At 37.4% G+C, this 16,454-nt stretch overlaps 1 protein-coding gene across 2 annotated transcripts; it reads left to right on the top strand.

Annotated features, from left to right (window-relative positions):
- The first annotated feature begins 665 nt into the window (after nucleotides 1-665).
- Nucleotides 666-16,151, top strand: LOC128535941 (proline-rich membrane anchor 1-like). Of its 2 annotated transcripts, XM_053510059.1 has the most exons (5): nucleotides 666-780; nucleotides 893-1,055; nucleotides 6,053-6,194; nucleotides 7,634-7,757; nucleotides 14,492-16,151. In XM_053510059.1, the coding sequence occupies exons 2-5, from the start codon at nucleotides 945-947 to the stop codon at nucleotides 14,583-14,585; spliced, it is 471 nt and encodes a 156-aa protein (XP_053366034.1). In that variant the 5' UTR covers nucleotides 666-780; nucleotides 893-944; the 3' UTR covers nucleotides 14,586-16,151. The 2 variants fall into 2 exon arrangements, with proteins under 2 accessions (XP_053366034.1, XP_053366035.1); XM_053510060.1 differs by lacking the exons at nucleotides 666-780; nucleotides 893-1,055 and adding an exon at nucleotides 3,683-4,631.
- The last annotated feature ends 303 nt before the right edge of the window (nucleotides 16,152-16,454 follow it).

Raw genomic sequence — 16,454 nt, 5'->3', positions numbered from 1 at the left:
CCACCTCATATGATTTCTTGCTTGAGAGTGGGAAGGCTGACACATATCTCCTCCAACACTAATAGTATTTTCGGAGACCTTCAGTTACGCATGGTACCTGGCAGACCTCTGCATTACTAAGCAGGGCTTTTATTGGGTCCATCCTCTGGGGCGAAATAAGATTAGGCTGATGCAAGGCTAGGACTTCTAAATGTCAGGTCTACCTCTCTCTTTATAACTAATAACATAAAGGCCTTGCAGCACTGTTATTCTCCTTGCACATTTTAAACACTGACTAAAAAGGCACTTGTACCCTGGAGCAGCATTTCTACAGTGAACATTTCTGCATGACACTGCATTTAGGTTGAATATGTCCCATTAAAAGAGTAGAAGCACTATAAGGTTATTTGTATTAGACCTAAATTTGTTTTAAGTTAATGAAAAGAAAGTTGACCTCACAGTAGTAATTAAACGAAGGCACAGAATAAAATGATTACATCAAGTGTCAATGGCATAAAATCATGTAGAAATAATAGACATGTGATTAAAAGCTAGCTGCAGATCAAAACCAATTAAGTAAATCATAAATTTGACAATTAGTGCAATTTAGTGATGACTATGTGTTTTTTCCCAACAAATTTGTTTAAATGTGTGTGTGTGTGTGTGTGTGTGTGTGTGTGTGTGGAGTTTGCATGTTCTCCCCATTTTTGGTTTTCTCCAGGTACTCTGATTTCCTTTCACAGTTTAAAGACATGGCACTGTTGGCCGCTTGGTGTTTCATTGCCCATAGTGTATGATTTGGTGTGTGAGTGCCTGTGCCATGCAAAAGCTTGGCACCCTAAATCCATTAAATAGGTCCAAATGCAACATATATGACTGGAATAATTTGTAGGCTTGTTGTTTTTTATTCCAGGTTTCAGTGTGCTTGATCTGTCTGTCTAGAATGTGATGGAGAAGAGTGGAGAATGGCATATGGAGTGGAGCAGCTGGAACCCCCCTGTACTGAACAGAAGCCAGCGTGTCTCTTAACACGCAAGCTGGTTATGGAATATGAATATGCCTTGCAGCCTTATGATGTGAGCTGAAGCACAGCTTCTCTTTTTCTATAATGGTTCTAATATGTGGTAATTCTGTTGAATTCACACATGGAAAATGCCAGTGAAGCTTAGTGTACTGTGCAGACCAAAATGCTCATTAAAATAATCTAGACAAGAGTTTAGCAAAAAGCTTTCCTCATTACCTTTGACCTAAAAATGTTTTTTTAAAGGGCAGTCAATGACATTTTGGCATTCTGGAAGTAACTATTACTAATGTGGCATATAAGAGGGCTTTTTATATATAGTCATTTACAAAAGAGGCAAAAAATCATGGAATTTTATTATGCCCAGTTACATAGTTACCTGCTAAATTAGAAATGACAAAAGCTTTCAATATTTAAAAATACTGTATTTCTAGAGTGTATGAAAGATATATAATGATGAATTGAAAAATATTTTCAAGGTAATTCATCAGCCTTGAAAATATAATATCATCAGAATACAGGTAAACCTCTCATTATTTATGATGACAATAAAAAATAAGATGTGATCTTTAGTATAGCTCATTATATTTGCTCAATATATTTGCTCAGTTTGAGTCACTGATAAAGGAGTGCCTTATATGCATTAGCAGTGATCAAATCTAACCACAGGCTGCACAACACCTCCATTAATACTCAGCAACAGCTAGCAACCAGTCAGATAGCACATCCCCATTAGCATTATCCACAAGCATCAGAAGGGTAATAATGGAATGGAATGAAAAACAATATAAAAGTATACTCATGAAAATATAGATGACCTCTGAATGATCTATATGTGTGGGTGTGTATGTGAAATTATACTGGATGTAGGAGATAAATAGTGTAATCTGCCTTAAAGAAAAGAGTGATATATATTTCCATATGCTATTGCTGTGATACTGTAGTGTGAAACACTCCACAAACTGACTGAAGATTTTCAATATATACTGCCTGGCTAAAAAACGTTATCATTTTATGAGGATCAAATTATTCGGCTGTATCAAGCAAAGCAAACTACTAAGGAGATTTGAAATTGCTGGAACAGGGTTAGGAAACCTTCAAAACATCATCAAAAACCTGGAAGAATAGTGCTGAGCTGTCAACTTTGGGGAAGAAATGTGGGTGGAAAAAGTCACGAATGGAGATCATTTAACACATAGAGAAGTTTCATGGTAAAAAAATTAACAGTAAAAACTATAGCTTGTTTAATAGCTTGAAAGTATGAGTCGTTCCTTGTGCATACAGTGGGATGAAAACACACAGGACTGAAACTAAACAGCCGAGTGGCCATAAGAAAATGTTAGTAAGAATATTAATAACAAAAGGCTTGAATTTGCTAAGGAGCATAAAGATTGAACTTTGGAACAATGGAAAAAAGTCATGTGGTCTGATGAATTCAGACTGACACTATTTTAGAGCGATGGGTGCATCAGGGTAAGAGGGAAGCACATGAAGTATACTGCCCACTGTACAAGCTTCTGGAGTCAGTGTTATGAGGTAAGGTTGCTTCATCTGGGTAGGTCTAGGCTCAGCAACATTATGTGGCAATAAAATTAGGTCAGCTGATGATCTAAATGTTCTGAACAACCAGGTTATCAAATCACTGAGGTTTTTCTTCCCTGATGGTTTGGGGATATTCCAGGACTTAATCTCCAGGAGTATTCCAGGAGTGATCTTGGGAAAATGAGAAATCATGTTCACACATAAACTGGCCACCATACTGTGTACTGTAATCAAAGGTAAAGGTGATTGTAGGAAATCTTAGAATGTGTGCCATTTTTTTGCCCAATCAGAGTACTAAACAAGAAACTGGTTCTCTGATGTTACTTCTCCTTCTTTCATAATGAGCATAAGTGTGAACAGATATTCTAGTGTTTTGTCAAGTGTTGTGTTAATGAATCAAGATACCACATGTTTCCATTTCACAGTTCATGGTGGAAATTCAATGCAAGCCTGTGTTTTTTTTTTAAATCAATGTTAGTCAGTTGTCCCTGGAATCCCATTAGTGAATATGCTTAGGCGAAATAGAAAACAACATGTTAACACCATTTTCCATACCATGGGCCTGGAGCCTATCCCACAAAAATCAAGGCACAAGGCAGAGGACACTCTGGATGGTGTCACAGGACACAAGCATATACTCATTTACAAACAATAATTCACTATAAGGAATAGGATACGGAGCTCCCACCTTTACTAGTTACCCATATAATTTGATCTCTCTTTACTTCAAATGTAGCACAATAATATTGCAGTCTTCTGACCAACTTCTTCATTACTTATTTTATTATTATTATTGTTATTATTAGGTGACTTTGCACCTCCAGGGCCAGGGTTCGATTCCTGCCCTGGGTCTGTGTGCCTTGAGTTTGTATGTTCCTCCCGTGCTTGGTGGGTTTCCTCCCACAGCCCAAAGACCTGCAGATTATGCTAAATGATGTTCCCAAAGTTCCCATAGTGTTTAAATGAGTGTGTAAGTGTGTGTATGTTTGTGTGCCCTGTGATGAATTGGCACCCCATCCAAGGTATACCCCGCCTCCTGCCCAAGTCTCCTGGGATAGGCTGTGGGCCCACGTGACCCTGACCACATCTAGGCAATGAGTGAGTAAGTGAGTGAGTGAGCGTGTCTTCTTTTGGGACATTTGTAACCTTTAGCAGAATATTGTTACCCCAGGTAAACATTTAGGTCATAGCACGGTCTAGTTATAGTTTATTGACTGGACTTGGGGGAATGAGATACAATCCAAAAGTATTTTGTATGGTTGCGTACTTTGCCTGGTTTACTGAACCAACCATATCCTTTCCTAGACTTTCTTTCCAGCAGCAAAAATCTCCGGCCAGTGTGTGTGTGTGTGTGTGTATACGTACATTCGTGCTTGCCTGTGTGCGCGCGCGCGTGATCAAACAGGCTCTCGTGCGCACGAGCCGCGCCTCATGAACTTTACGCGAGCATCTCCTTGATTTCCAACTTGTTTTCGTCTGACATCAGGGCACTTTACCCGGAATGGCCGTTTTTCAGGATTTTGGACTCGAAACGTGATTGAGAAAAGCCCAATGCGTAGCTGGTGCGGATTACGCGGAGGGGAATACATCCACCTAGTGCATCTGACCACTCGACTCGCCTGCCTTACACACGTTTACTCACACTACACGAGCAAGAAAGAAATCGCGAAGATGCCGAGGAGCGACACAAGCTTCGATCAGGAAGAAGACGCACATGAAGCGCAGACGAACCTGCGACTTGCATGGATACGATGATTGACGTTTAACTCGGGAAAGTTTTTGTGGAAGACACTGCCGATTTGTAACAAATAGATGGTAAATAAAGTACTATGCCTAGCTTGAGTCCTGCGTTCGTGCGGATGCCCTTGGCGTAAAGTGCCCAAGTGTCCTGTGGTTCCTGTAACGCTCCTCCACCAGGCGCATCGCCATCAGTCCAGTTCTATGCGCCCTCCGCCTGCGCACACGCCGAGCTGTTTACTAGCCCAGCCGAGGAGGGATGCAGAATCGATACAGAACACCTTTCAGATCAGGGCTTCGGCCATTTCTGTTAGGCCACTGCTTCTTCTCGTCGGTTCTTCTTTTATGCCAGGTAAGTTGGCATCTGGGCTGAGTTTGACAATGACTTGGAGGTTTGCGATTATCCTAGTCAACTTTGTGGTCCGATCTCATTTCTGCGAGACGATAGGGGGTTTGCCAGTGGGTGCAGAGTGAACTTCACTGTAGCAGGACTTCTCGAACCTGCACACACGGGTTGAAGTTTTTTCCCCATTCCTAACCCACCTGATCGTTTACAAACAGATAATTCCTGAAACTGTGCAGGGCAGTAGAGTTATCCGACTGGAGTTGAAAAGCAAAAGGTATGTGTAAAGTTGCAAGTATATCTGTCATGAAATATTCCAAGGTATTCTCTCAGATTTGTATTTCAAATATTTTAAATGATTCCTTTTTTATTACTAGTGCCCTTTTTATATCCATTAAGTCATGATAATTATTATTATTATTATTAAATAATGAATTCATTGATTATTATTTTTATTATATTTTTATGGTGGCATTGTCGATTAATGTCTTGGATCTCACCCCAGTCTGTGTGCGTAATTTGCATGTTTTCCCTGCGCTTTATGGGTTTCTTCTGGGTACTCAGGTTTTCTTCCACAATCCAAAAACATGTAATGTAGGCTAACTGGCATTTGAACACTACCCATAGTATAAGATTGGGTGTGTCCTGCCATGGGTTGGTACCCCGTCCAGGATATACCCTCCCTTATGCCATAAATTCTTTGGGATAGACCCCAGACTCCCCATGAGACTAAACAGGATAAGCTGTAAAGATGATAAACAAGTATTATTATTATTATTATTATTATTATTATCATCATCATCATCATCATTATTATTGTTGTTGTTGTTATTATTATTAGTAATAGTATTGCTGTTGTTGTCATTGTTGTTGTTTTTCTTGAAAACAGAAAGAGTGCTTTCAAAACATGTAGTCCATATATGCCCACAGATGCCCACACAGATACTAGTGAGAACCTGCAGGCTAGTGACGGGTCAAGTGTAATGTATTCTCCTCATATCCCAAATGCCTCCCACTAGTACTTCTAAAAGCATAGAAAAGCCCACTTTATAGGTGGGAGGTTCTCTTAGAAAGCATTGCACAATGCTGAATGTGTGCTGTGTTGACTTGTACACCTTTCAACACTTCTAATTCTATCTATTTAAATATGATTTATTTAATGAAATATGATTATGTGAAAATAAACGATCATATTCACCAATCTGCACATCTCTCAGCTTTCATGTTTCGGCATATCCACTGTGTGAGTGTGTCAAGCATGCAATTTCACTATCATAGTAGATCTACTCCACATGCCTCCCAGCCCACACAACTTATCACGCTGTATGTGCATGCTCTGTGGAGGCATATATCTCTCTTCATCTTCCTCTCATCCGTTTTCTCCTACTGCCACCTACTGAATCTCCTTCACTCTTGTCTCTGCCCCTTAGGCTGAGCTTCAGAGGTCATGCTCACAGCTTGGCTCTCAGAGACAAGGTGAACACTGCCAGTCACTGTGCCACTGCAGATACTACCCACCTCTACCTCCTCCACCTCCACCTCCACCCCCTCCTCGGCTACTCATCCTCACAGGTAGGGATGGTTTGTTTTGAATCAGCAGGGAAAAGCAAAGCCAACTGTACTGGAATTATTTAAATTTAAATACACATTGTTCACATTTTCTGCTGCAATCACTCTACTGCAATAAGTGAATAGTGTGGGCATGCATTTTGAATCCAGTGTCTGTATGGCGTATCATGTGTCAGAAAACTAATAGAGAGCCTTGCTTAAGTGTTTATCGAGTTTGCTCCACTGAGAGCTCTAGCTGAGATAGAACATGATTTGGAGAGTATTGCTTCTATTGCAAAGATAAAAGTCTTTTTACTCTTTTGTAGTGATTGTACAAACAGAGAAATAATCACGTCCTGCTTGGCCTCAGGGAGTTCCCGCATATGCCTGGAGCAGCTTGGAGATGTGTGCATGCTGTTCCGCTAGGCACTGTAGTCAACTTTCCCTGGAGGAGGCTCTGATTTGAAACATGGATGATTTAATTATATTAGTGTTTTAATACAGATTGTGAGAAATAAATTGAGCCAATATTCCAGTCAAATTTTTTAACTTAAACAGATACTAAAATCCACTTTAAATGATTATCCTGTTTTGTCTTAAATGTCATGGCTTGGAAATGTTCCCCCTCACAAAGTACTTTAATTGGAACACTTATACACCTATTTAGTTGTGCAATTATTCAGCCCATCATGTGGCAGCAGAACAATGATTAATATACAGGTCCAGCACTTCAGTTACATCAAAATCCGAGCAGCGAAAATATCTCTCAGTAACTTCGTAAGATCATAGTTTGGTTGTTTTGTGCCAGACAGGCTGTTGATCTCCATTAATTTTACACACAACAGTTGTTTGGAAGTGGTCAGAGAAGAATACTCAGACTAATTTATGGTGACAGGAGTAACTACTCTTTACAACTGGACTGAGCTGAAAAGCACGTCTAAACACACAACATTTTGAAGCTTGAGGCAGCTGGATTACAACAACAGAAGACATATCATGTTCTACTTCCGTGAGCCAAAGATGCTGCTGTGGCACAAGTTCACCTAAAATTTACAGTTTTTTTACATTCATCTGTTCATGAATGTTTATTTCTCATTTTTCCTTTCCTTTTTTTTGCCAGTTTTTGCTAACTTGCTATTTCTTTTTGTTAAATTGCCATCAGCAAAAAATATGTCCCATTCTAGCTGTGTATAATAGTGTTTTTTTCAGTGAGTTTTAAATATAAATGATCTCTTACATATTTCTCTGCAATACACAGCAAAATAATAATAATAGAATTGAGTTTAAATAATGCTTGTGCAACTTATTTTTTAACCTTATGTGTGTAAAAGAATGAATGCACATTGTTCATTGAAATTCTTTGTAACAATGATGGACAAACTGAATGACATTGTCCTCTTTGTTGACATATTGTCCACTTTTTGTGGCTATTTGTGGAGACTTACACTGTGTTATGCTTTTAGTTGCTGAGCCTCCAGTTCCTCTGCCAAGGCCATGGTGGAAGGACGTTGTGGTTGTAACAGTAGGATGCACTTCAGCTTTCTTTCTCCTTTTAATTCTACTCATCTGCTACAAGGCCATTAAATGGTATTCATTTTACTCATTGGTTTAGTTTATGAAACTAAGTACAGTTGTGTGTGTGAAATGTTTCACATCTGTCATTCATGGCAACAACCTGTTATTAATGTATATTTTTGTTCTGGAAAATTAAAACACGTCAAAGGTTTTCCCATTAATTTCAAGCTGTAATATAATTTATTTTCTCTCAGTCTTTCTGTCCATCTTTCCTTTGAAAGTCCTGATAGCCAGTCCATCTTAATGGATTTTGGAAAAAGTCTCTGACACTGTAGGTTTATTTCATAATGCTGTAATTTACTAGGAAAATAATAATGACTCTTAAAAAAAGGTCTGACCCGCAGTATTGATAGTTAAAAAGACCAGACAAATAGACAGGCTAAGTCCATATAGAGCTTTTACCACTGCTTAAATTCCGGTGACTAACAACTGAGATCCGCTGCCTTCATGCCTGGTACTCTTGATATTCATTGATTTATTTCACTATGGAAAGGGCAGTAGTTCATTAACAGATGTCCAGTCAATTATCTCAGTGATGAAGCTTTCCAACAGATGATAATTTTACCATTTCAGTGATATTCCATATAATGACCAGGCAGAAATTGAACAGATGCTGTACTTTTAACACATCTCATTTAATTAATATATGAAATCTGTTGACCACTTACATAGAGATAAAACATGTTATGGTTTGGTTATAAAAATACATAGGTAAATCTAAAATTCACATTATATGCACAAGTGTGAACAACCTAAGCTTGGCATTTCTTAACAAGGACATCTTCCCTGTGTTCTGAGAAAGGCAGGGGCAAATGCAAGCAGCAGAAATAATGCGTGGCTGGCCTTGAAATTCATCATGGCAATTTTCCAGCCTTCTGCAGCCCAGGGGCATCCTCAGTTTAACACTGCACTCTTATTCAAGAGACATGCTTTCTATAATCCTGAACTCAAATGATCATTTCTGAATTAATATGACCAATGGTTTTTTTTACATCCAAAATTTGGTACTAACATTGTGCCAAATTGGGGTGCTGCAAATACACAAAACAATGAACAACTGATTTGCCAGACTTTTGTACTGTATACTTTTCTTTTTCATCTTATTCATGTCTTGCATTTTAACATTTGTACGTTTGACCTAGTCTTGATATGGCATTTGAAATATCAGAAAGTTAGTACTTAATATCTATTTTAGATGAAATTCTCTTACTTTTGTAATAACAGCACATTTATAAATATAAAGTATAGGCAGTCAGCCATTAACACAACAGGATTACCAAATTCCTGGCAGAAAGCAGAAAGCTGGCACCTTCTCATACACAGTTGTGTACCATATAAACCATTTAATGTTGAGTATTTATTAGTAATGACTGATTTCACTTAAAAAAGCCAGAATTAAAGAACTACCTTAGCTTAGCAGCATAACCACTATAGACTCATTGATGTCCGATGATGTCTAATTTATGAGCTAATCATTCTTTTAACCACATTTTCCCCTCCATCACACATGTGCACATTTTTCTTCACAATTCAATTACCTGCCATTTCACACCTACCACTCAGTGCTTCCCTATAATGCAACAATACTACCAGGCATGTAAAACCAGCCAACCACAACAGCTGTGCATGCTGTGTGAAAGGGCAGTGTAACACTTGGAGGAAGGCACCATCTGCCTTCTTCCATAACATGAACTTGCAGATGATTATAGATTAGCAGTTAGCACCTCATAGCTGTGGATTTGAATTTCACCTCCTGTCTGTGTGTTTGTGGAGTTTGTATATTCTCCCTGTACTTTGTCGGTCTTCTTTAGGTGCTCCAGTTTCCCCCAAGATACAGTGACTGATTGGAGTTTCAAGATTGGCTGTAGTATATGATTGAGTGTGTCAGTATGTGTGTGCCTGCCCAATGCCCTGAGATCCATAGTATAGACTCCAGGCTCCTCTCTGGAAAATGAATCAATATATTTACACTATGTACCAATTACAAAGATTATATTGATTGTAGATTATAAATTTTAATGGTTCTGTAAAACTGTTTTGCATTAGGCTAATCCACTGACTAACTACAGCAGCTCAAAACACACAGGAAGAAATAATTAAGCTCTGTGATATTACAGTGAGACATTTGATGTTTTGAACTTTTCCAGTAGTTATAAATAATATTTCTACTATCAATTTCTTTGCGGAAGTTTAATAAAGTTTTGTGTGATGTCAACTTTTCATGTAGAACTAAAGCAGTTTAATTATATACAGTATATATAGTGCTTTTAACAATAGACATTTTCACAAAGCAGCTTTACAGAATTAAAAAGAAATTTAGGAAAATGATTATGAAATGTGTGAGAAAATAAGTATAAATCATAATTATCAGCCATGAGCAAGCCAAGGGCGAAGGTGGCTATGTGGATGGTTTTGAGCAAGGCCTCTAATATGTTAAAATAAATCCCTTAAAAATGTAGGTACTAACTGTTAATGCATGTAAAAATATATATACAGGCTGTATACAAGCTAATATACAATATGTTTACACAGATTAAATCTTAAAAAGGTATACAGCCTATATTAAATTGCACACAGAGATAACAAGGATTGATTTATGGTCATAGTATCTGAAATTACACCAGTGAGGATGGGTTCTCTTTTGAGAGTGGTTCCTCTAAATGATTCTTCATCTTATTATCTCAGGGAGTTTTTCCTTGCCACTGTCACCTCAACATGCACATCAGAGACAAACTTATAATTAAAGTTATAATTTATATGTTTTGATTACATTTTTAAATATATATCCATATTTGTATTTCTGTAAAGCTGCTTTGCGAAAGTGTTGTTAAAATGGCTATACAAATAAAGCTAAATCAAAGGATCAGTTTACTGATACATATGGGTTGATTAAGCTTGGAGAATTTGATCAGATTAAAACTTCCTATTGCTAGCAGCACTAGTCTGTAGCAGCAGTGTTGCACTGAATGTTTTACTTATCGTAAAATGAGATCATGGTATTATGTTAAAGTCTAATATAATGGCCAAAACTAAAAAGATGGCCATACAGTATATATACATCTAAATGGAATGAGGACAAATCATAATTATCTGTGTAATTTGTGTAATCACCCATAAAATAGTAATCAGCTGTATAATATTTAATTCTCTTTATTTTATACTTGGGCACAAGATTGACTCTATCCCTAAACCCTAAACTTCAGTGAGCTTAAATAGTTTACATAGAAAGATATCTAAATACTTACAGAAGCTGGAATTCGAGTTCTCAGTTCAGGTAAAGGCCATTTTACAATTTTAAGCCTGTTTGCCTTTCTCTCTCTACTGGTATATAAAAAAAAAAAGCTGCAGAAGGTTGATGGCACGGGTCTCAGACTGATCTGACAGCAATCCCATTTCCAATAACAGAACACTCTTCACATCCAATCTCGTAAGAGGCTGCTGTAAAGTATATGACAGGTGCAGGGTGGAAAAGCTAACCATTTCATTACATGCACAGAATAAAGGTTAAAAAGGATCGAAAGTGCAATATGGACTTAAATTACAGAATGATGGCAAGTCTGTGCTTTGGTGATGCACTGCAATCTTTGTTATTAGAACATAGTTACATATTTCTGAGAGGTTTGATACCACAAACAAACCTCAAGATGATACAGACAAGAACACTTAGGTGCAAGAATACTTAAAATTGCAGTAGGGTTCCAGTTAAGGAGGGAGGCCAGAGTGTTAGAAGAGAAATAGGGCAATAAGAAGGAAACTGGAAATATAAAATTCTGTCTAATTCAGCAGCATATACTGTAGGAGAAAATTTTATAGGCTCTACAGTCACTGGGTCTCCCCAATAAATCTGACCTGGCCAAGGGCCAATCCTCCCAAGTGCTACTGTCATAAGAAACCCTGCTTTATAGAAACTTATGATGACTAAAAACTGCAAGCTATGTATGTTTTCTTGGCCAGTCATCCATCACTGACAAAGTACAGAAATTTTCTTCACACCGCTATGACGTTAATCCTGCAAAGGCTTTACAACTGGAGAGTCCAACTGCTATTAAAATTCACATATACAAAACATCATATGAAACCATTACACACATGAACAAGTGTAAACAATTTTTTATATTATATTATATTATATTATATTATATTATATTATATTATATTATATATTTAATTAATATCGCATGGAAGGAAGTGCTGTTGTACCGAATAGCAGGGCTGTGATGCGGTTGTAGGCACAAGGCCATAATCCATACTGATATTAAGTAAAACAGCACTGTGGCCCCCAGAGTCAGGGTTCTCCCTTGTTCCTTAGAGAGGGATTTAGGATTCAGTCTTGTGTTAGAAACGAGTATTTTTTCAACCAGCAGGTCCCGCTTTTATGAAATTATTTGGCCCGCCCCACCACGCCCCGCACCACTGTATCTATTTTTACAACCTGCCCCGCCCCGCACCTGCGACCATTAAATAGACATACTAGGCATTGTAATTCAAATAAAAACAGCCTTTATTTCAGCCTGAAAGTGCTTGGAAACATCACCCTGTAAACTGGCAACAACTTATGATTATGAATATTAACAATAAATCAGGTCATATTAATAACAAGATAATGATACACATTTTAAACATTTACAAAGCAGCGTTTGTAATCTAGGCTAAACAATTTTTTTATTTTAGATTTGTATAGGGCAGGCCTACACTTGACAGCCTGTGCTGAATAACCACCGTTTTTTTTTTTTTTCATTTATCACACGGAAATGTTCATTTAGCATTTTTACATTCGCTGTGCAAAAAAAGAATGCGAAAACATGAGATTTAGCAGCCTGACCTTTTTTTCTTTTAATGATGTAAAGTCCCAACCTCAATTTCTCCCGCACCTCGTCTTCCATCTTTGTTTTTGTTGTGACTGGCAGCGGTAGCTGCTTGGCGCTTTCGTGACTTGTCACGTGACGTAACCCTATTAAAGAACTTAATAAAATATAAAAATAGATATTCCCAAATATTTAATATAGGCTATATTGAATTGCACGCAACATACATGGATTTTTTATTTAATTTTGTTTTTAATGACCCGCCCCGCAAATTAAGTGACAATTTCTTTCCCCGAACCAACCCGACCCGCGCTTAACTATTTGGTATTTTCGTATTTATCACTACTTGGACTTAGAAGCAGTTACTCACAAGGCAATGTGATGTTAACATAACGTTAAAAGATGTGTTGTAAAAGATCTGTAACTGGTTTTGATTGTGGGTTTTGGCAGGCAGCTGCTCTCTTCTTTTTCCAGTACTGAGACTGTAACGACCACCCTTCACCCATGGTGGCAGCCAACAGTTAGTGTAATTAAGAGTTATTAGAACACATGTGATACATACAGTTAAACATCCCAGTGCTTTTACCATCTATCACCACCACTAGGAATGCCGCTTATCCAATCAGATTCCTTGGTTGGAACTAACTGTTTTATAAAATAATATAATATAATATAATATAATATAATATAATATAATATAATATAATATAATATAATATACTGTGGCAATGTGGAGTGGTGGTTATCACTGTGGCTTGGTACCTTCAGGTCGAGGGCTCGATTCCTGCCTCGGGTCTGTGTGAGTGGAGTTTTGCTCGTTCTCCTTGTGTTTAGTGGGTATCCCCCCGCGAACTCCGGTTTACGCCCAGAGTCCAAAGACATGCAGATAAGGCTAATTGGTCTTCTTAAATTGCCTATGTTTTGTACGCGTGTCCAGTATGTGTTTGTGCCCTGCAATGGATTGGCAAACTGTCCAGGGTGTACCCTATCTCCCAGGATAGGCTCCAGTCCCCCAAACTATTTAAAAAGACTATGACATTTAAAGTGGTTCTATACAAGCATGTGTTTAATAAAGGCAAGTGATTTTAATATGTTAGCTTAATTATCCACCCACCTACAGTAGATAACATTGTTCCAGTGTATTTTAAACAGAAGTGCACTTGTACTGGTATATTGAGTTCTTCTCAAAACTTCAAACAGGGATGTGAACTGCACTTCAACAGCTTTAGTATAAAATATTTATTAATGCTATGAAGTATTATGTCTCCCATGGCATCTATTATTGAGGATCCTGGGTGGTACAAGAACCATTGGGATGCCCAAACAATAGACTCGTGTATAAATACAGTTAAACAATTTTATAACCATTTCATGGTACTGTTGTATTCAACATAATCACTAGCTGATAGCCAAAAGCAAAAAGTAAAAAAAATAATAATAATAATTTAAACCTGGGTGTTCTTATGTAGCTTTAGGGATCTTAGCACCAGTAGTGTAAATTGTACAGTAGTATAACAGAACCAATGCCTGCATTAACTGTATTTTCATTAAATCTATGTTATATAAGCCAAAAATGACTACTGGCATTTAATGCATAGTGCAGTGGAGAAATATAATAACCACTGAGGTAATGAAAGGGAGATGAAGGGATGGATGAATAGTCCATGTTGAGTAATACTCATGTCTTACGCAGACCAAGAGACATCCAGCATCATGTGGGCGTAGCAAACTCCATTCCATGTTCATGTTAGAGAGCTAGAGAGACCGTAGGAGGACTATAAGATTGATCATTTCATTATTGTGCTGGAATAATTTTTTTTGTACCAGCCTGATTCTGTGCAACAAATTATTTCCATCCTTTGTGTGGTGTGTGCATGCTTGCTCCACACATATGTAGATCAAGAAATAAACTAAATCGTCTGTTTGTTTGTTTTTTTGCAGGAAACCTCTTAAAAAACAGGAAAATGGCACCAGTCGTGGAGAATATGCCATGAGCTGCCGCAAGAGAAAGATCACTAATAACGTCGTAGTGTAAAATAAACCCATTTTACGAGTTAATAATTTCTCTGCATTGCTGCATCTTCAGCACTTACCGTTCCAATGTGCAGCAGACGTGCTTACCCAAACGTACATCTGATGTCCAAGCAAAGAATGGAGAACCAGAACAAGGTTAACTTATTGAAAAACTGCATCCTGGGCTGTTACACTGCTGCTCTGCACACACAGAGCTCTCACTCACATGCACAACTGCAAACTGTGGCATAGAGACAGTGATCTATATTTGCATGATTTATTTTTATTTCAGTACCGATATATCAATATATATTACCAGTTGCTTTATTTTACATTTGATGCACTGGTCTCAAATCTAATTTCTAAGCATAGTGTTTTCTATTTATTTAATAAATTAGGATGATTTATTTTCTTGACATTGCTGTGGGACACTGCATGTCTTCTGATGAGGCGATGCTTAAAACCAGACATGGCTGTGTTGTTCAGCTGTGTCTTAGGGAAACTGAACAAATGAGTTTGCATGATATATTGTGCACACATAGCTGAAATCCTCCCTGTAGAAATTTTGTACTCTATCATATGTTTGAAAGATTGGTTGCCTTGCATAGTCAAGGCTGTGGATTCATATTTGTGCTGTACTTATAAATGTTAATGTGATATAACATTGATACAAGCCTATGCACAGATACTTACACAACGTGTTACATCATCATTCTAGGATGAACCTGGAGGTCTTCTGCATTATTCCTGTAGTACAGCGTGGTTTCATATTTGCATTGAGGGTAAAACACCTGTCTTGTATCCTACTTAAGGCTGGCATTCTAAACTCTTGGCTGTGCAAAATTCTAGTGATTACAAGGACAGTGGACAATAACACAGGATGAAGTCAGTCATGTTCAGATAGTGATTACATGCTAATTGTTCCCTTCACAATTCACCAGACAAGGGCCCTTCCACAAAGGTCTACTAAGATGTCTGATGAACATCAGCACTTCACTGATGAATGATTGCAAGAAAGATAGCAGGATTTCTTTTGCCCTAAAACCTCATACAGGCTGTCACTAGAAAGATTAACAAATGTCTGAAAGGTTGCTGATTTTATAATAACATTATAATAAGTATCATGCTATATATTAATGAAAAATACATTAGCAAAGGGACAAATCTTGGGATATGCATTACAGTTGGTTTGTTTCAATGGTTCAAACATCATGTTCTCTGTCTGAGTGCTGTCTCCCTGTCTCTCTATCTAAATACAATTGTGATGTTTGTTCTCATCTGCACTGTATTGTAGAAAATCTCAAACAGCTATATGTAAGATTATATAAAATGTATTATATTTACAAATGAGAGGGAATGATGCATGAATGTAAACAATGATTTTAAGATACTGTACCTTCTGGACTGTTATTCACTCATCCAGAGTGATTAAAAATGTTTATACATAGTAGAAAATAAAACCATGCAAACGGATAGTTCTGTTTCTAATTTAGTGCTCAGTCACAAAGTATAAAGAATGTGTAGATATTGTTGTTTTTATCCAGTGTAGTATGCTAATTACAGCCGGGAGATGAGTTATGTCCAGCTATGTCCCATATGACATTCTATGGCCAAACAACTAAATGTCCTAATCTCCTAGGACATTTTGTGGATGATTTTCTTTTTCCTGATTGGCACTGATTAGTAGCCATGGAACATTTGTTTGTGTTTTTTCTCAATAAAACCAAATAGATTATACAAATAATCTTTCCCATTTAGATTAATTTAAAATGTTTAATTATATCAATATTTATTGCTTTTTACTTAAAATTTACTTTACTATCGATGGGTATTTTTAAATGACCAGTTTCTGAGGAATGTTAAGGTTTGTCAAGTCCCACAGTAAGTATAA

The sequence above is a fragment of the Clarias gariepinus genome, chromosome 13, assembly GCF_024256425.1.
Source record: "Clarias gariepinus isolate MV-2021 ecotype Netherlands chromosome 13, CGAR_prim_01v2, whole genome shotgun sequence".
In the NCBI taxonomy this organism is placed as follows: Eukaryota; Metazoa; Chordata; class Actinopteri; order Siluriformes; family Clariidae; genus Clarias; species Clarias gariepinus.
This window is presented reverse-complemented; position numbering and strand designations above follow the sequence as displayed.